Consider the following 20497-nt stretch of genomic DNA (forward strand, 5'->3'; position numbering starts at 1 on the left):
CCCCAGTAGGGGGTGTGCCAGATGCAACCACACATGGATGTTTCACTCCCTCTCTTTCTCCCTCCCTTCCCCTCTCTTCAAAAATAAATAAATGAATACTTTTTTAAAGCTTACTGAATACTGCAACCTTAAATCATCATGATTTCTCCATGTACTTCTTTTTATGCCCTGTATTAATTACTCTTCTGTAATGAAGAGTAATATGAAACAATTTTCCATAAACCGAGTGCCTTAAAATAAGGCAAGTTTATCCTTTCACAGTTCTGGAGACCAGAAGTCCAAAATCAAGGTGTTGACAGGACCACGCTCCCTCCAGAGGTTCAAAGGGAGGATCTTTTCTTGTCTCTTCCCACTTCTGGCAGCTTCTGGTGTTCCTCAGTTCGTGGCAACCTGACTCTGACCTCTGCCTTAATCTTCACATGGCCTCTCCACCCCCTTTTCCCTTGGGTCTCCTTTTAAAGGCACCAATCACTGGATTAAGGCACATCCTAACCCAGTGTGACCTCATCTTAATTAGACAAGTTACATCTGCAAAGACTCTATTTCCAAATAAGGCAACATTCCCAGGTTCCAGGTAAACATGAAGTTCTAGGGGACGCTACTGAGCCTTGTTGAAATGGCATACTTTTTTAAAGGTAAATTTGTGGTTATTTACATTTGGGGCGTGCGTTTCTTTATTCATTGGTGGGTTCTTTTTTCATTTGAGCAAAGGAAACTCTCAAATGCCTGGCATGAGTTGGTCCTCAGTTAGTATTTCTTTAATAAATATAGAATTTACAGCCCTGGCTGGTGTGGTTCAGTGGATTGAGTGCCGGCCTATGACCAAAAGGTCATCGGTTCGATTCCCAGTCAGGGCACATGCCTGGGTTGCAGGCCAGGTCCCTGGTTGGGGGTGGCATTCAAGAGGCAACCTATCGATGTTTCTTTCATACATCGGTGTTTCTCTCCCTCTCTCAAAAAGAAAAAAAAAGAATTTAGAAATCATTGAATTAAGTGCACTTTCTCACTTTCTACCCCTCTCCTGTCCACACTTTCTACTTTTCTCCTTTCATAATCTCTTATTTAGGTTCTAAGTAAAGCACTAGAGTTTATGAAAGAAGAGAGCAAGGGAGCAAGAGACCTGGATGTCACTGAGAACCACCCGCATTGTTTAGATGAGGAAACAGGCCAAGGCTATGGACAAGCCTTGCCCAAAGAAACCCCACAAGGTAGTGTCTAGTGCTAGAAACCCAGGTCTCCCAACTTCAGTATTGTCCGCTCTATCACGCCTTGCACCTGCTCCTCCAGACTTGCATTTGGGTCATGAGGTTGTTGACCTTTAACAAACAGACAGCCAGATATTTCTCCAGCAAAGTGGGTGTATTCGGGAACAACAAAGAACTTCAATTCAGGACCTGTGGCCTAATGGTAAACCATGCTCAAGTCCAGAGAGAAACAAAGGAGAGGGCTACTCTTTGATGGACTTCAGAGAGCCCACTGTAAATGAAGAGTCCACTGGAGGACACCAAAAGTTTGGAGTACAGTGACTCTCTTCATTGGCTGAGTTATGGCCGTCTCCCATTGGCTGAGCTGTAACAGGCGAGGAGGAATCTTTCCTTTCTCATGCTCAGGTAGTAATGTACAATAGTATCACCTCTTACTGTAGATGCAAGGTATGTCTCTTCCTATGGGGTTAATAGTCTGCATTGAGTGACATGTGAGTGAGAGTTCTCTCTCCTGGCCTCCTATTCCACTTTAAAAGAAGTGTCTGCTTATTAATTTTCACAAGGCTAAGGAGAAATGAAGGTCAGAGTGTCCCATTACATCTTCCCCAAGATGAGTTCTGTATTATCAAAGACCATTACTCTGATTGTTAGAAAGTGTGTAAAGGTGGGGTTTTTTTTTAAGGTGTCTGTGCTTACTGTTTCAGACAATATTTCAGCATGATCTCGCAGAGGGAAGAAGAAACACAGAAGATTAGAAAAATAGCTGTTTATTCAGCAACTGCCACTGTATTTCCTCATCAGTGCTAGGATGAGGAAGTGCTTGGTTCCGTCAACACAGGCTCTGATCCCTCCTGGGGTGTGAGAAAGCAGCAGCATGTAGACAGGCACAGACTCGGACTCTGAAGACCCGGGTTCTGGTCCCACTTCTGACCCCAACTAGCTGCATGATCTTGAGCACCTCCCATCTCTTCTCCGAGTCTCAGTTTCCTCCCCCCTAAAATGTAAAGAGTAGGAAAGAGGATTGTGTAGAGAATTTCCAAAGTCCCTTTCAACCTTGACATACTGCAGTTCTCTCACTGGTATGTGGGGACTGGATTTGCCACTTGGGGCCATTTTGCCTCCCACATCTAATGACCTCACTTCCTGTCTGAGCATGCACAGTATGTAGAAACTGGGGGGGATTTGGTGACCACCCTGCCAGACAAGGTTCACACAGGTACCGCTAGGGCCCGGGGCTCTTTGTTTTGTTTTAATTTTTTTCAATTACAATTGACATTAAATATCATTGAGTATTGTTTTGAGGAGTATAGCATAGTGGTTAGACAATTGTATAATTTACAAAGTAGTCCCCCAATAATTTCAGTACCCACCTGGGGACCATACATAGTTGTTACAATATTATTGACTATATTCCTATGCTATAGGACATGGGGCTCTTAATTTTTCTTACCCTACTACTCTAAAAACGTTCCTTTGTGGTGGCTTGTATGTACAAGGGTCTTATTTTTCCAATTAGATATTAAGCTCTTTGAATGGCTCCAGAATTCCCAAAGCAAGTATTAGCCAGGCAAATGGTCACACCTGTTCTTCCTCTTTCAGCACCCACTGTTCTCCCTCCTTTTCCTTCATAATGCATGTACCGTCATTATTCTCTTTTTATTTCTACCTGGACTGCTACAATGTCATTGCATCCAGTATTCCTGCCTCCAGGCTTACTCTTCTGTACTACAGCTTAAAAGGTCCCCTACGGCTCCCAACGGCAAAATGCACTACTCCCAGTTCTCTGCACACATCGGGTCTTTCACAGCCCCACGATTTAACCCCGCCAACAAGTCTCCTCTCAAGTTTTTCTGAGACCATCAGCGGACCGCTGTCAGCACCTCCTGGCTTCTTTCTCTCTTTAAGCGCTGGAGGGCGCGACAGGGACGGAGGACTAGAGGGAATGAGACTCCGTAGCAGAAAGGCGGGGTCAGCCCCACCCCTTTTCCCTTCTAAGCCAATCAATACTTAGAGAGGGCGGGGCCTCGCGCCGGCGCCTGCGCCTGCGCGTTAAGAGGGGATGGTGGAGGCGGGGCGGTGGTGAGGTGGAGAGGTGGGAAGGCGGAGATGCGAGAAGCCGGCGATGCGGTCTCCCGAAATGAAGTCGCGGGCGTTGGAGACCCAGCTTCTACTGCTGCTGTTGGTTCTGGGAGCGGCCCAGTCGGCGCTCGGGGCTCCGCACCTCTACACTCCGGACTGGCCGAGTCTGGACTCCCGGCCACTGCCGGATTGGTTCGACAAAGCCAAGTTCGGGGTGTTTGTGCACTGGGGCGTGTTCTCGGTGCCGGCCTGGGGCAGCGAGTGGTTCTGGTGGCACTGGAAGGGTGAGGGATCGTTGCAGTATCAGCTTTTCATGAAAGACAACTACCCTCCCGGCTTCAGCTACGCTGACTTCGGGCCGCAGTTCACTGCGCGCTTCTTCGACCCAGACGACTGGGCCGACCTCTTCCAGGCTGCCGGGGCCAAGTGAGTGCCGCTGCGGGTTGCCGGCGGAGCGCCTGCTCCCGGGCCTGCTCCCGGGATCGGAGCAATGGGACGGGGGTTCGGCAGGTGGGAGCCAAGCTGGGGCGACTTGCCCAGGCTCACACAGCCATCTGTCAGATACCCCCAGGTCGTGTGTTTTGTCCCCTGAAGGACGCAGAATTGAATGTGGCATGCCTGATCATAAGGAGAAGGTGCGACTGGGTTGAGGATTAGAAGAAAATAAAAATTTCAGGGAGGTGGTGGGCGGGAAAGCCTTCAGTGTCAACACCTGTGTGTTGAGAGGATGGAGCTAGGAGAGGATGGAGCTAGGTGATGCCGCATTGTCCATTCCAGGTCGACAACACAATCAGGATTTTAAGCGTGGTATGGAGTGTGGTCCTAGTTCAGCTGTGAGCTTCAACACGGCATTTCACCTCCCTGCAGCCCTGTTCAAAGGCCACAGAAAGGGGAGTTCCTGTATTAGTTCCTTTCAGTTTTAATATCTGTGAGCAGGGAAGGGGAGTCTGGTGTGCAGTATTTTGGGGCAGCAGTACAGATTCTCATTCATCTGCGCTTCTCATGAAGAGCCCTTGTACATGAAAGCACTCAAGAGATGTTTGAATTGTTTGGGGAACTGTTGGAGCTCTCATGTGAATGGTCAGAGAACTGAAAGTGCAGTGTGATGAGGTGGGGAGGAGAGAGACATGGACCCCTGTGGTTGTTGAAGGCTGGGGCCAATCTTGAAGGAGTGATCCTTGAGGGCAGTATGTGGCCAGTGTTAAGTCAGGGAAGGGTTTACCCTTAGCTTCTAGCAGGATTAGTTTGGCTGCTGGGAGGGCCGTGGGGTGGAGAAGAGTAAGAATGGAGACAGGCAGGTCTTCTGGCTCCTGGCTTAGAGGAGCCTTTGACCCTTGTCTCTTCGGTCATCTTCCAGGTTTTAGTTCCTCCTGGGCTTTAAGATTTCTTGTAGTAAGCAATTACAGTGACACTTGGTGTATGGGAATATAAGGCTGGAATAAACAGAGGAGGTGTGCTCTATCTTCTAGGAGCCTTAGAGATCCATAATTCAAAATCAGACAAAGACATTCTCTGTCCAGGCTTCTTTTCAGGGACTAGGTGACTGGCCTAGGTAGAGGAAGGGAACCGATATCCAAGACTCCAGACCTCACCACTCCAACGTGAAGGTTCTTTCCCCATACCAGAGGTTTTGGACATGGCCAGAGGGATTGGTTCTCTGCCTGTTTTCGTAAGTTTCATGAGATGAGAATGATTTTTACATTTTAAAGATTTTATTTGTTTATTTTTAGAGAGTGGGGGAAAGAGGAAGAAAGAGAGGGAACATAACATCCGATGTGTGAGAAATACATGGATCAGTTGCCCCTCACACTGGCGACCCGGCCTGCAACCAAGCCTGCAACTGCAACCCTGACTGGGAGTCAAGCTGGCAACCGTTCATTTTGAAGGCCAGTTCGCAGGCTGGCACTCAACCACGAAGCCACACCAGCCAGGGCGGTTTTTACATTTTAAAAGCAGTATGGCCCACAAAGCCTGAAATACTCTCTGGCCCTTAAAGTCTTAGAGCTCCCCCACTAGCCAGTGATTAAATTATCTCGGGGTTTGTTCCCCCCTTGGCCATAAAAGCAAATGACATATTGAGTCATTTGGCAGTTATTTCAACCCTTGCCTTTCTCCCCAGCTCATTTAGACTTTTGTCACCTCTGTAAATGAGAGGCAATTCATGTGGGCTTGGTAAAACAAATGGCTTACTTTTTTATCATCTGCTATTTCCTGTAGAGGTTGCTTTCTTCTTTAGAGCAAAGACTTAAGAAAAGCTAAGCAGCCCTGACTGGTGTGGCTGAGTAGGTTAACCATCATTCCCACAAACCAAAAGGTGGCAAGTTCAATTCCCAGTCAGGACACATGCCTGGATTGCCGGCCAGGTCCTTGGTTGGGGGCGTGTGAGAGGCAGCCAATCAATGTTTCTCTCCCTCTTTCTCCCTGCCTTCCCCTCTCTCTAAAAAAGAAATAAAGTCTTTTTTTTTAAAAGAAAAGCTCATCATTAATTCCCAGAAGGGTTGAAGAAGGAGAGCTGAGGTGCTCATCTTTTCCTGCTGGGCTTCCTCCTCGGCTGGGGACTAGGGACTGTGGCTTCCATGGAAGTTTGCTTCCATTTCTGGAGCAATGACCATGGGGAGCTGAGACTGCAGCAACTCACGTTTCCTGTGGGCGAGTATATGGATGTTGACGTGAACAAATCAACTCCATCTTTGTAACCCCCCACTCTCTCCATTCAAGCTTTAACTTTGACCAAGCTTGCTGTTCCTGGCCAGCACTCCCAGGCCGTGTAGTTCATGACTGCTGTGTTCTGTAAGCCTGTACAATGCAATCATCCAGATTCCTGTCAGTAAGCGTCCAGAATGGCACAGCAGCCCCTATGGACATCAAAGCAGGTGCCAGTGTCAATGCTAAGCAGTTATCCATCATAAGACCACTAGGGGGCAGGGTTTCTGGCTTATGCCGCATTTTTTGCCCCTTGGCCTTGTCAAGCATTCCTAGTTCAGCTATAGGGTAAGACATTTACTGTAGGAACTACAGCAGTGGAGAATGAGCTGTGCAGAACTGCCGGGGTTGCCCACCCACTCCCACCCTACATCCCTGTGAGTAAACTACCCTAAAATAAGTTCTGTTACATTCTGAGGAGTTGTGCACTTCGTTGTGTCTTGTGTGTTTTGTTTTGTCTTAAGACAGCTTTTCAGTCCGGTGGTCACTGTCCCATGTTCAGAGAGCCAGTTCCAACCATTTCCAAGGCCTCCATCATGCTGGGTAGGTTCGTGTTCGTGGCCCACTGCCCACTTCCTCTGCTCATATGGTTTTGATGTCCACAGGTATGTAGTCCTGACAGCAAAGCACCACGAAGGCTTCACAAACTGGCCAAGTCCTGTGTCTTGGAACTGGAACTCTCAGGATGTGGGGCCCCACCGAGATTTGGTTGGTGAGCTGGGAACCGCCATCCGGCAGAGGTGTGTGTCTGCAGACGGTTGATCCATCATTGCTTTTGGTCCGGCAGCCATCCGCTGTGCCCTGCCTTCTCCACTCGGGTATTTTTCAAATTTTCATTTAGTCAGGAACCTGAGGGGCTTCTGGCCTTGGAATTAGCAGAGCTTGATGCTTGGCCGTTTCTATGTGACCAAAGGTGACACCATCAGAGAAACTCCTGGCTCTGTCTAGTTGGGGGCAGGATACCCAGCGTAGACCACACGGGCGCATTTGTACTCTGAGGAGGATACTTTTTGGAAAGCCTTCCGACCCAGGCCCTTTTCCAGTGTCTGATGGATGTCAGGGACTTGATCTATCATCTTTGTGTCCCACTTAGTCATCAGCACAGACCCTTGCAGGCACAGGGGTGGGGGGTGGGTGGGTAAATGATAGATCAAGAGGGAGCTGAAAAGGGCAGTTAAAGCAGCAAAAAGTAAGGCAAGCAAGCCACTGGGTTGATTCTGGTTAATGCTCCCTAATATTGATGNTGTACTCTGAGGAGGATACTTTTTGGAAAGGCTTCCGACCCAGGCCCTTTTCCAGTGTCTGATGGATGCCAGGGACTGGATCTATCATCTTTGTGTCCCACTTAGTCATCAGCACAGACCCTTGCAGGCACAGGGGTGGGGGGTGGGTGGGTAAATGATAGATCAAGAGGGAGCTGAAAAGGGCAGTTAAAGCAGCAAAAAGTAAGGCAAGCAAGCCACTGGGTTGATTCTGGTTAATGCTCCCTAATATTGATGCTAAGAAGTACCTTCCCAAGATGAAGAGCTAGGAAGTGGCAGCGCTGGGATTTAAAATCGGGGATTCTGGTCTTGGGCCCCACAGTTCCTTCCAGGTGTGTCTGCCTGGAAGGAGGAGAGGTGGTACTTGCCCAGTCTCGGCTCTGTTGCGCTTTGGTAAATTCCATGTCCTGTTTAAGGGGTGGGCCCGCTGTCTGTGTGTGTAAATAAAGTTTGATTGGAATGTGGGTATGACCATTCACTTACATGCTGTCTGTGGCTGCCTCCATCTTACCGTTTCGGAGTTAGGACAGAGACCCCAGGCCTGCAAAGCCTAAAATACTGCCTGGCCCTTTAGGAAAGTGAGTGCTGACTCCTGCCCCCAGTTCAGTCTTCAGTTTCCCAATGATGTGTGTAGATAATTGTCCCGCTCTAAACCTCTGAGGCGTTGATTAGGTTCAGACTTTAGGGTAGTTGATCTTTATCTTCTCTGTATCTCTTTAGTTGCAGAGTCACATGGTGAAGTAACTAACTCCAGCTCTTCCTGCCTTGTCTGTGCCATTGGAGTGCACGTCGCTGCTGACTTGCCTCACAGGGTTTCTGTTCCTCTCACCAGTGTTAACTCCAGCAAGCTTTTTTTTTTTTTATTATTTGTTTTTAGAGAGCAGGGAAGGGAAGAAGGAAGAGTAGGAGAGAAACATCAATGTGTGGTTGCCTCTCATTTGTCCCCTACTGGGGACCTGGCCTGCAATCCAGACAAGTGTCCTGACTGGGAATACAACCAGCAACCCTTTGCTTCACAGGCCGGTGCTCAATCCACTGAGCTACACCAGCCAGAGCTTCCAGCAAGCTTTATTGTGTATGAAAACAGGGCACTTCAAGCACATTTCGCTTTGGGCATATGAAAAACTAATAGTCATATTAGATAAATGAAACAATAAACCTATAATCATTCCTTTCAACTATGTGGAAAATGTTACTATTTTTTTTTGAGAGAGAAGATTTTGGATATGTTATTCTTTATACTTTTCTCTATTTTTCAATATCTCTACAATATGTACTCTTATGATTGACAATGTGTTTTTTTTAAATGGACTCTATGTTACTATTGAGATAATTGACTTAAAAGTTAAAAGATGGTTTAAATTATATTTGATGTTAAGATACTTGTGTATAGCCCTGGCCAGGTAGCTCTCGGCTGGTTTGAGCATCGTCCCAGTAGGCCAAGGCTGTGGGTCTGACCCCTGGTCAGGGCAGGTACAGGAACCGACCAACGAGACAGAGGGCAGGGTGACAGCTATGGCAGTGGGGGGGGGAGGTTGGGGGCGGAAGGAGCAAGCCAAAAGGAGAGGACTCATGGACATGGACACCAGTGGTGATTGCAGGGGGAAGGGTTATAAGGGGGCCAAATGCTAATGGAAAAAATACGATAAAATTGTGTAAATAAATAAATAACCTCAGGGAAGCGGGGGAAATCAACCAATGATTGCATAAATGAGTGGAACAACAGATTGATGTTTCTCTCTCAAGTCAATAAATAAAAAGGTTTTAAAAAGTATTTGTGTAGAAAATGTAGTTATGCATACTATCAAAAACATAGAAAACCAATCGTTTTGATTGACTGATAAGAGATCATTGAATGGTTTTGGATTCCCCCCTACATGCCCTCACGCAGGTGTGACTCCCTGAGGTGTAAAAACGCCACCCCTGATTTTTCGTGAAATGGACTGTTTTCTCTTTGCTGCGTGCGTGACAGCTGCTGTCCCGTTTTTCTGTCTAAGGAACATGCGCTACGGGCTCTATCACTCGCTCTTCGAATGGTTCCATCCACTCTACCTACTCGATAAGAAAAACCACTTCAAAACACAGTATTTTGTCACTGCGAAAACGATGCCAGAGCTATACGACCTTGTTAACAGGTAAAACACGGGAATATTTGGGGCTAGGACTTTTCCAAATGAAAGCAGAGCTTTCTCTAGGGCACTGTTCTGTTGAGGGGAGAGAAGTCAAGGTGGAGAATGGGAAAAATCCGGACATTGGAGCAGTGAAAGTGGTGATTGTGTTGAGGTAACATGTATTTCTCCTCCTGCTCTTCGGAACTTCTGTGATGTGGCCACATTACCTTTGTAAATTGAAACAGTCAAACAGAAGCCTGGATGGTTGTAAGTCAGATCCCCCCTAAGGGGTCCCTCGCGGCACCTGCCATTCTCTTTGTCAGGACCTCGAAGAGGCAACAGGCCCTGGGTGGGAATCGGCCTTGGGCAGATTTGCATTTGAACCCTGGCTCCTGTTGCTTAAAAAGCCTTGAGCGGGTCACCCTTCTGAGCCCCAGATTCTCACTGTGCAGTGGTGATAATAATGCCTTCTTGTAGGGCTCAGAGTAATATGTGGAAAATATCTGTCACTGTGCCTCATACAGAGTGTTGTTATTATTGTCAATATTCTTAAAGTGATCCCTTTACTTTGAGATTTGTCTCACCTGTTTCTTTCCTAGCTTTCCCCTCTCACACCTGGGGGCTGCCAGGGGACAAGGGGCAGCCAGTCTGCCTGGGCTCTCAGTTGGAGGGGCCCGGACTTGGACCCGCCTCGCGGCCCCGCGGTGTCTCTAAGGAAACAGTACGCTGGTGAGAGACCAGCAGAGGCTTGGAGTCGGACAGAGCTGGACCTGGAATCCAGTTCTTTTTCCTGCTGGCTGTGTGGCCTCGACCAAACCACTTCATCTCCCTAGATCTCTGGTTTTTACGTGCGAAATGGGGATGATTGACACCATGGGGTCGTTGCAAGAACTAATGAGGCAATGAATATAAAATGCCAAGTACAGTTTCTCACACAGAGGGAAATCCAGATTATGTTATAGTTTGCCTCTTAAACGGGCAATCTTTTTCCTGGAGTTATTTGCTGTCCTCATTATGGGTACAGCATAGGAATTGGCAGCAGGCAGATTTACATTTGAATTCCAGCTCTTGTTTTCTGACAAGCTTTTTTTAAAAAGAATTTTTAATTCTCATTTTATTTACTTATTTCTCTTTAGAGGGGAAGGGAAGGAGAGAAGGAGAGAAATATCAATGTATGGTTTCAGCTTGTGCATCCCCTGCTGGGAACTGGCCTGCAACCCAGGCATGTGCCCTAACTGGGAATCGAACTGCGATCTTTTGATTCGCAGGCCCATGCTCAATCCACTGAGCTATGCCATCCAGGGCTCTGACAAGCTTTTTCACCTAAAACAAATTGCCCTGCTGAGCATCAGATCCTGCTCTCTGAGGTGGGACTAATGATGCGCACCTCACAGGTACACACTCACACTCACACTCATGCCTCAGGACTCAGAGTGATAACATGTGAAAGTGCGGCTGTGGCTCAGGGGGTTGTACAAACTCTTTGCGGTTGAAGCTCTGGGTAGCTGTCCAAAGGTACGCATCGGACACAGTAGTTCAAGCTCTTCATACATCCCAAAAGTAGAAACCTTAATCCTGTAGTTCTGGAGCACAATTTTTTAAAAAAGATTTTATTTATTTACACTTAGAGAAAGGAAGGGAGGGAGGGGAAAAGAGAGGGAGAGAAACATCGATGTGTGAGAGATACATTCATCGCTTGCCTCTCATATGCCCTGTACCCACCAACCAGGGACCTGGCCCGCAACCCAGGCCTGTTCTCTGACTGGTAATCAAAACTTTGGTTCATAGGCTGGCACTCAGTCTACTGAGACACACCAGCCAGGGCTGGAGCATCATTCCTTTTTTTTTTTCTTAAGATTTTTATTTATTTATTTAAATATCTTTAGAGGGGAAGGAGAGAGGGAGAGAAACATCAGTGTATGGTTGCCTTTCATGTGCCCCCTGCTGGGAACTGGCCTGCAACCCAGGCATGTGCCCTGACTGGGAATCGAACCCCGATCCTCTGGTTCCCAGGCTCGCGCTCAGTCCACTGAGCTACACCAGCCAGTGCTTAGAAGCATCATTCTTTTAGTTGGAATTAGTCGCTAGAGGGAGACCAAATTGTATAATACTGATTACAACTCTACTTTTTAAAAAGTCATTAAAAAACATAAGGGGAAAATATTCCAAAATGCTGCGTGTTCAACAGTGGTTATGAGAGCAGAGGCATTTTTTCGTGTAAGTGGTGGTTTTTGTCTCTTTTGTTTTCCACAATCTGTGCCCTGTGGTAAGTTACGGTACTTCCAAAGTGGAAGAATTTTTAATTATTCTTTTGCAGTCCTGACTGTACTGCAAAAAACGAAAGCTAAGACTTCACCACGAATGGATTCAGGCAATGAGCTTTGTGCCAACTGCGTGTCTTTCAGGTATAAACCCGACCTGATCTGGTCCGATGGAGACTGGGAAGGTCCCGACACCTACTGGAACTCGACAGGTTTTCTGTCCTGGCTCTACAATGACAGCCCAGTCAAGGTACATGAGTGTATGGCTTCTCTCTCATTTATCTGCTGTGATAAAAAAAAATGTAAAGACACAAGCTCCGGAGTAACGACAACAATGACAACGGCAGCGATAGTGAACAGCGATGTTCTCATGGGGGCGCTAGGGACCCAGGGACTTCACGGATGAGGACATCCTTTCACCTTTAATTCTTTCCCCTTGAAGTAGAAACTTTCTTTTTCTCCTTTAATTCTTGATTTTGGCCACACAGGTTTAAATCTTGTTAAAACTAATATACCAAACCAACACAATTAAGTGATAGGAGTAAAACGCAAACACCTACGACTTCACCTACTCTGTGTTGATTACATAGTTTACCTCTCAAGGGGAAATTTTATTTCCTTTATGTCCAAGTCCTTGAGGGAACCTTGTCTTCATCCCCCATCGCCCCCACCCCCAGTCACCACTGCCACACTGCACAGCCGCGGTCCGCTCACAGTTCGTACTGTGGCGCACCTACAGAGCAGCAGCAGAGGCCCTCGTCCTCACTGTAGGAAACTTCAAAAACAGTCCACACTCCGGATTTGTCATGGATCCTGGAAAATCTAAGCGTAAGAACAGTTTGAATTAAGCTATCTTGGTAGGTCCATAAACCTCTTACTGTGTAACTAATTACTAAACTCAGAAAATGGGAAGAAAGGAAAAACGAAAGAGATCCTATATGACAAATAGGGTCAAATTGAGTGGTTTTCTGGGATTTGCCACATGGGTGGGGACTCTTAGTGGCACAGCGTCATGGTCCTCACATAGGGTGGCCTAGCTGTGGACCCCTGGGTGGGGTGCTGTAGACAGACCCTGGCTTCCCACTCTTGTTCTGAGTGCGTTCTTTTATTTCTTTAATTTATTGGTTGATTCTAGAGAGAGAGGCATGATTTGTTGTTCCACCTATTTATGCCTTCATTAGTTGATTCTTATATGTGCCCTGACCCAGGATTGAACTCGCAACCTTCGCTTTTTGGGACAACGCTCTAAACAACTGAGCCACCCAGCCAGGACTCTGAATGCTTTCCCGTGCATTAGGAAAGACTGTTATCATGGAGCAATAGTCACTTTAGGAAGGTATTTTTAGGAGAGACAGACCCTCCTCCTTACCCTCCCTCTGTCTGTAATTCCTGTGCTTCCCGCAGACCTCACTCAGAAGCCCTCAGTGCAGTGGCCGCTCCTCCAGCCCCCGTCCGGGGCTGCAGTGCACCCGTGTCGCGCTGCAGGTCTCTCCCTCTCTGGCAGCACTCACCTGGTCTAACCTATTCCAGAGAGCATTTACACTGTCTGTTATCTGTCTCTCTCGCTGAAGTGTCAGCTTTATACTTTACAAGGACAGGGGTTTGGGTCAGTCCACTGCTGTCCCCAACCCTGAGAACAGCTTTGGCTTAGTTAGGCACATAATCATATTGATCGAATGTAAACTAAATCTGGCTCCTGACGATTTATATTCTCTCCTGGAAGTGTTAGGGAGCGCCCTGGGTCAGGTTCTTCCATTTAGGTGAATCCCTAGGTAATGAACTCCCATGTAATGTCATAACTGTCCACACATCTGTCTCAGCTGGTTTCTGCTGGATCTTGGAGGGCAAGAACTGTGTTTTATTCACCTTAGGTACCCCAGCGTGAGCCTCGTAGTGGTAGGAAACATTTACATGCATATATCCCGTGTAATGATTTCTCATAGTTCAGCTAAACCTTGAAGGGAGAAAAAGAATATTTGATTGTTGACTTTCTTTACCTGCGTCAAGTAGGGGAAGTGTCCTGGGCCAGGCTCAGATACCTGATTCGGAGTCTCAGCTTTCAGAAACGGCCTGGGGTATTACCTGGGCAGGTCTTCTCTCCATTTCTCCTCTAGTAAAATAAGGGGTTTACAAGATAATCTTTGAAACAGGCTGCGCCAGCTCTGTTGGGACAGATCGCTGCACCAGGGTTCCTCAGCCTCCGCACTATTGATGGGCTGCGTATTTCTTTGTTGTGATGAAGCTGTCCTTGACGTTGTAAAAAGGTTTAAACGATCCCTGGCCTTTCCCCACTAGATGGCAATAGTGACAGCCCCAAATGTCCCTTAGGCTTTGCCGAACTCCTCTGGGGCAAAATGGACCCCAGCTGAGAACTACAACTCCGGAAGGCCAGCCGTTTTCAGCTGGTGCGCTGCAGGAATATTTCCCGACTGCTTAGGGGCACTGACCTCTTTTCTCTTAGATTATCAAATTAAAAAACAACAGCCCACACAACAATAATAGGAAAATGTGAATGAATCAAAATTCTACCTATTTTTGTCAGATTGGCAAAAAGTATACTTTGTGGCGTGCCGCAGAATTTTAGTAATTAGTTTATGCGTGCCACGGGATGGAAAAAGTTGAAAATTGCTGCTCTAGGCCAAGCCTCCGCCCTGCTTCCAAATAGGCCCTTAACGTACCACACTGCGTTAGGTAGGGAAGACAAGGCGTCTTAGCCTCGATGACCCCGTATGCGTCCCTCCTTTAGGATGAGGTGGTAGTGAATGACCGGTGGGGTTTTAACTGCTCCTGTCACCACGGAGGATACTACAACTGTGCAGACAAGTTCCAGCCGTCGAGTTTGCCGGACCACAAGTGGGAGATGTGCACCTCCATCGACAGGAGGTCCTGGGGCTACCGCCGCACCATGTCAATATCTGACACCTCCAGCGAATCTGAAATCATCTCGGTAAGATTCCCCGCCCTCTCAAACTCGCCTTCGGACTGAGCGTGGTGGGAACGGTCTGGGTGAGCCTGCAGGTGGGTAGGGCCTTCGGGTTGCGGAGAAGCCTGTCCGGAGGGAATCACTGTAACCACACCACAGAGGAAAGTTTTATGTACAGACATGTTCCTCCCAGAGTTATTTTCGGCTGGACGTATGGGGTCATTTCCATTTCCTGCAACCATAAAGGGATAGTTAAGTAGATTTGGGGATTGTCCTTAATCAGTAAGATATTTATTAATGTAATATGGGTAAGTGCTTAGAGGGTTGAGTGAAAACATAAGTTACACTCACAACTATATAAAATTAACTACATAGAAAAAAGACTGAAAGGAAACATAAAAAGTTAATGGTGTGGTGGCTTTGGGGTACAGTAACAAATTCCCCTTTTTAGAATTTTCTGTATACACCCTTCATTTTTCTGGGTTGCCCTGAAGTACACCTGTTCGAGGTCACAATTACAAGTAGACCCACACACATCCCACTAGAAGCCTTGAAAAATGTACCTTAGTCCCTCCTTATTCTCGGGGATATGACCCAAGACCCCCAGTGGATGCCTGCAACTAAGGATACCATGGAACACTCTCTTTCTCTCTCTCTCTCTATATATATATCTATATATAGATATATATATAGATATATATCTATATATATATGTAATGTTTTATCCTATACTATACATACCTATGACAAAGTTCAATTTATAAGTTAGGCACAGTAAGAGATTAAAAACAATAAATAATAGAACAGTTATAATATACTGTAATAAAAGTTATGTGAATTTGGTCTCCCAAAGTACCTGATTGTATGTANGCCTGCAACCAAGGATACCATGGAACACTCTCTTTCTCTCTCTCTCTCTCTATATATATCTATATATAGATATATATCTATATATATATGTAATGTTTTATCCTATACTATACATACCTATGACAAAGTTCAATTTATAAGTTAGGCACAGTAAGAGATTAAAAACAATAAATAATAGAACAGTTATAATATACTGTAATAAAAGTTATGTGAATTTGGTCTCCCAAAGTACCTGATTGTATGTACTCACCCTTCTTCTTGTGATGATGCGAGATGACTCACTGCTTACTTGATGAGATGAAGTGAGGTATAACTGGATATAACCCGGGATAACTGGAACCGTGGGAAGCGAAACCACGGATAAGCGGATCTCTTTACAGCACGTTTTCCCGGTGGGGCAGCAGACACATTAATATAGCCCAGCACATACAGAGCCTCCTGAAAGTCCTCAGATCTCTTCTGTCTCCCCAATGCCTCCACAGCGCCCCCTCAAACCTCTTCCCTCTGACCCTCATAGTTTCTCTGTGACTCCATGTAACCCTTTCACGGCCAAGTGCTTTGTTCTCAGCCTCCCTGCTTGCACTTTGTGGCTTCTGACACATTCCCCTTTCCTCCCAGGGAAATGCCCATGATCACTCCCTGGAATTCAAGGTAAAATAGTTCTCCATCTTATAGCAGGATTTTTCAGTTTTCTTATTAATCCTGTGTTGCTTTTATAGTGACAAAAATATATAGTATTTTTCAAAAGGGTAAAGGACATTCACAAAGCAGGGAGAGAAGGTGCCCTGGATTCCTTTTCTGCTCTGAATATCTGTGTGTTCTAGGCATCATGCCAGGCTTAGGATTCGTAACTAGGGTTTCCTTGTTTCTGCTCTCTCCAGGAGCTGGTTCAGACAGTGAGTTTGGGAGGAAACTATCTTCTCAACATCGGGCCAACGAAAGACGGACTGATTGCTCCCATCTTCCAAGAAAGGCTCCTTGCTGTAGGGAAGTGGCTACGCATCAATGGGGAGGCTATCTATTCCTCTAAACCTTGGAGGGTTCAACTGGAAAAGAACGCGTCTGTGTGGTGAGCCTCGTCTTCGGTCGTGTGCAGGAGCGGGCCTGTGGCCCGTCTTGGACTGGCATCTCCGTGGGTCCGTGATGTCAGAAGCCACACTGGAAGTCATCTGGAAGAGTCCCCAAAGCTGTTCTGTTGCTACGAATTTGTACCCCAGTTTATGGTTTAAGACACCAGGATATCTGTGACTAGTGAGGGCAGTGATAGGCTTGGTGCAAAGGGCATCAGTCAGTTTATTTGACACTTTACCTTGTCTTTCTAAAATTGGTAATAGCTAATAGTTGCGTAGCACCTACGACATGCAAGGCTCCATTCTAACTTCTCTCCACCCATTTAATCCCCTCAACAAGCCCACCAAACAGATACTGTTGTTACCCCCACATTACAAGAGAGAAAGGGGCCCAAAGTGGTAATACCACTTGCCTGGGATCACAAAGCTCGTAAATGGAGAAGTCACGGTTCACACTTGGAATTGTGGATCTAGTTACTTGATCTTGGACCTGAGTTTCTGCAGCTGCAACGTGGGGGCTGCTGCTTAACTTCCTAGAGCTGTTGTGAGGGTGAGAGGAGGTAATGGGTGTAAAGCTTCCGGCAGCGTGTCAGGCACCTACGGCACGTTTGATAAGAGACATCTGCTCGTGTTGTTCCATACAGCACAGGTCCTCGGATCGGGGCGAACATGTGTGTCCCCCCACCACCCCCGGTTCCGGATGAGCTCCCGTCGAGTGGTTTTCATCTTCCTCTCCAAGCATGGTGAAACCTCAGAACAACAAATTTGTCTTCATTGCCCATCTTGCCCTTGTGATATCCTCTCATGTTTTCACATGGATTTGGAGTTGCAAAAATAATGGAATAATAAGGCACCTGGCTTCAGTGGGAAATAACTAGTATAAGAGTTAAAAATTTTTTCAAGAAAACGTATAAGCCAATAGAGAAGGAAAATAGAAGATATCTCAGGAAAAGGCTGCTTTCTTCCCACAGACCTTAACTGTTATTGAGTTATTGTGTCCGTCACCGATGCCATTGACATCGGTGACAGACACAAGGTCTTGGAATGGGTGGTTAATAGAAAGGGAAGTGTATCGGGTTAAGTGTGATGACGCTGGGTGTCAGGGTCACAGGCCAATTATCTCTCATAACAACACCGTTCTCCCCCAGGTATACCTCAGAAGGAGCGGCTGTTTATGCCATTTTCCTGAAATGGCCAGAAAATGGAGTCTTAAGTCTTAAATCCCCCCAAACTACCTCCAGTACCCAGGTAAGGAGCCTCCGTCAGTCCTTGCAGAGATGTAACAGTGTGGGAAGGAATTGGCGGGCCTTCCCTACTTCTTTTTTCCTCCCCAGGCTTCCCCCGGGTTATTCCCCCTTTGGACTGTCTGCCCTAGCTTAATTGTTTTCCCCCATTTTCAGGCTGTACTCTGTACTCGCTGATGCCTTCATGTTTTCTCCATTGCCCTTTTCTTTCTTTAGATAATTATGCTGGGAATCCAAAAAGATCTGAAGTGGTCCAAAAATCCCCATGAAGACCTCCTCATTTATCTGCCCCAGTTACCACCCTCTGCTCTCCCGGTTGAGTTTGCCTGGACCATAAAGATGACCGGAGTGGAATGATCGTTGGAGTTCAAGAGGAACGGGACACCATCTGCTGTCCACTGTTTTGATTTTCTTCTTACAATACCATCGTTGCAATAAATTCCTCTTTCCTACCCAGCGATGGCTTTCCAATATATTTGAATCACAGGGAACTGAATGCTTTATTCTGATGTTGCAGTTGCTCGGAGATTGGAGACACCTCGCCAGCATGTCTCTTTCTCTCTCTCTCTCTCTCTCATCAGCAGAAGAAAGAACCAGTTAAACCCTGAGTTCTTTTCCCAACTTTGGAAATTATCTGCAAAGCAACCTTCCCTCCTTTCTCTGTTTGATGACTGGCTTACTCAATGACTTCAGATAAAGCCTAAGCCAATTCACCGTGTTGCCTATGGGAGGAGACTTACAGGGTTTGTCAGGCTCAACCGCCTGCTGTTGGTTTGGCATCGGCTGTCACCAGCACCCCCTCGAAGGGCAGGAGAGCCCGGAAGGGAAGGAAAGGGCGTGGGAGGCTAACTGTCAGCTCTTCGGAACTGTCCAAAGGCAGCTGAGAGCTCTGAAATTCAGTCTGTACAATGACACTATGAAGAAAATGGATGTGATTCTGCCCTGCTTTTAAAAATAGAATCAAATAAATTTTAATGTCAAATCATTTCTACCAAAACATGTGGTAGCTTTCTGTTCCCATTCGCTGTATGGGCTGCTCACTACAGCCTTGCGTTTCCAGGTTTGGAAAGGGCTGGCCACATCTCACTGCAGAACAAATGAACTACCTTTGGTTTTTCTGTTCCTCACTTCTAGTACCATTCTCTGGTTTTTCTTCTTTCTTTTTATTTTTTTAGCATCAAGAAAAAAAAGGGAACTTTATATGGAAAAGTTTTAAAAATATTTAATCAAAGAAAAGCATTTACCATAAAGAACTAAGTACATGCAAACACTTTGGTCATGGGCTTTCTTTTAGGTCTGGGGATATTTGGGAAATAATTGGAAACAATTGTTTCATACACATCACAGGTGAAGAAGGTGGCCTACATAGCAAATATCTTAAGGAAGAAATAAATGGCCCATTATATTGTTTTTATAAATCACTCTTCACTAAGTGTGATGCATTTTTATATCCATTGCATTTATAAACACATTTTCTATTTGAACAAGGTAAATAAGTAATTTCAGAAGCTCATAGTATGTAATTTCAGGCATTATCATGGAAAGTGTACAGGACAGAGAGGAATTTGACATCAAGGCTGGAAGGGCTAGCCTCACTGGTGTAGCTTTAGGGGACTGGGCACCGTCCCACAAACAGAAGGGTCACTGTTTCCATTCGGGTCAGAGCACATGCCTGGGTTTGGGGCCAGGTGCCCTGCTGGGGGCATGTGAGAGCAAACCAATTGATGTTTCTCTCCCTCTCTCCCCCACTTCCCCTCTCTCTAAAAACAAATAATGGCCCTGGCTGGTGTGGCTTCAAGGATTGAGTGCCAGCCAGCCTGTGAACCAAAGGGTCGCTGGTTCAACTCCCAGTCAGGTCACAGACCTGGGTTGTGGGCAGGGTTCCCAGCAGGGAGCACAGAAGAAGCAACCACACATTGATATATCTCTCCCTCTCTTTCTCCCTCCCTTCCCCCTCTCTAAAAATAAATAAAATCTTTTTAAAAAATAAAAAATGTTTAAAAAGCTGGAAGGGCCTTAGACTTACACTCTCATCCTAGAGAAGGGAAACTTAGGGACATGGTGGAGAAATGGTTTGTCCATTGTCATACAGCTGGTCTCCAGCCAAATCTAGTACAATTCTTTTGACTTGACTTCCAGTTCAGCCTCTTAAATTCTGATAGATCTAATCAAATGTCCTATGACTTTTATTTAATAGATGTATTTAGAAATCTCTGCCCAACACTTAAGGATATTTTTCTCGAGTGCATACAGGACATTTACAAATGTAAATACCACAGAAGCAGCACCACATAGGCTGTATAATATGTCTGCAACATAATTAAAAGACCCGAAGAAAACCTGTCCATTTGGAAATTTTAAAACACATTTATAAATAACTCAATGACCAAAGAAGTCACCTGCTCAAAACCCTTCAAATGTATTACTGTGCAGATAACTTTTATTAATATATCTCTGAAACCCTATATAGTATGGTCCCTGCCAATCTCTCTCATCTTAGTGGGAAGGCCCCTTCCTACTCCCTCCCTGCTCTCTAATCATTCTGGCCTTCTTTTTATATTTCCAAAACAATGTTTTACAAACATTTCTAAGTCCTGCCCACAGTAAGAAATTTATTTTACATTGCAACCTGGTTGACATACCTGTGTAACAAACAAAAGTTTTGTAAAACAGTACTTAGTACTTACACAATGCATTCTGATATTTTGATTTTTTTCTTAACGTTTATATCCACTAAGTTGATACCATGACCACAATGTGTATTTTGAA

The 20497-nt window shown here is 46.0% G+C and overlaps 1 protein-coding gene and 1 long non-coding RNA gene across 2 annotated transcripts; one reads left to right on the forward strand and one right to left on the reverse strand.

Moving 5' to 3' along the window:
* Positions 1 to 3248: 3248 nt before the first annotated feature.
* On the forward strand, positions 3249 to 18713 carry FUCA1 (alpha-L-fucosidase 1). Its single transcript, XM_037032843.1, has 8 exons — positions 3249 to 3710; positions 6593 to 6727; positions 9247 to 9384; positions 11766 to 11871; positions 14368 to 14568; positions 16296 to 16483; positions 17633 to 17732; positions 17945 to 18713. The coding sequence occupies exons 1-8, from the start codon at positions 3328 to 3330 to the stop codon at positions 18083 to 18085; spliced, it is 1392 nt and encodes a 463-aa protein (XP_036888738.1). The 5' UTR covers positions 3249 to 3327; the 3' UTR covers positions 18086 to 18713.
* On the reverse strand, positions 11576 to 13724 carry LOC118977767 (uncharacterized). The gene is made up of 2 exons (XR_005064602.1): positions 13619 to 13724; positions 11576 to 11906 (listed from the first exon to the last, which is right to left on the reverse strand). It is a non-coding gene; the product is annotated as an uncharacterized LOC118977767 (long non-coding RNA).
* Positions 18714 to 20497: the final 1784 nt, after the last annotated feature.

This window comes from Sturnira hondurensis, unplaced genomic scaffold (assembly GCF_014824575.4).
Source record: "Sturnira hondurensis isolate 20B ecotype Veracruz unplaced genomic scaffold, ASM1482457v3 Scaffold0021555, whole genome shotgun sequence".
Taxonomy (NCBI): domain Eukaryota; kingdom Metazoa; phylum Chordata; class Mammalia; order Chiroptera; family Phyllostomidae; genus Sturnira; species Sturnira hondurensis.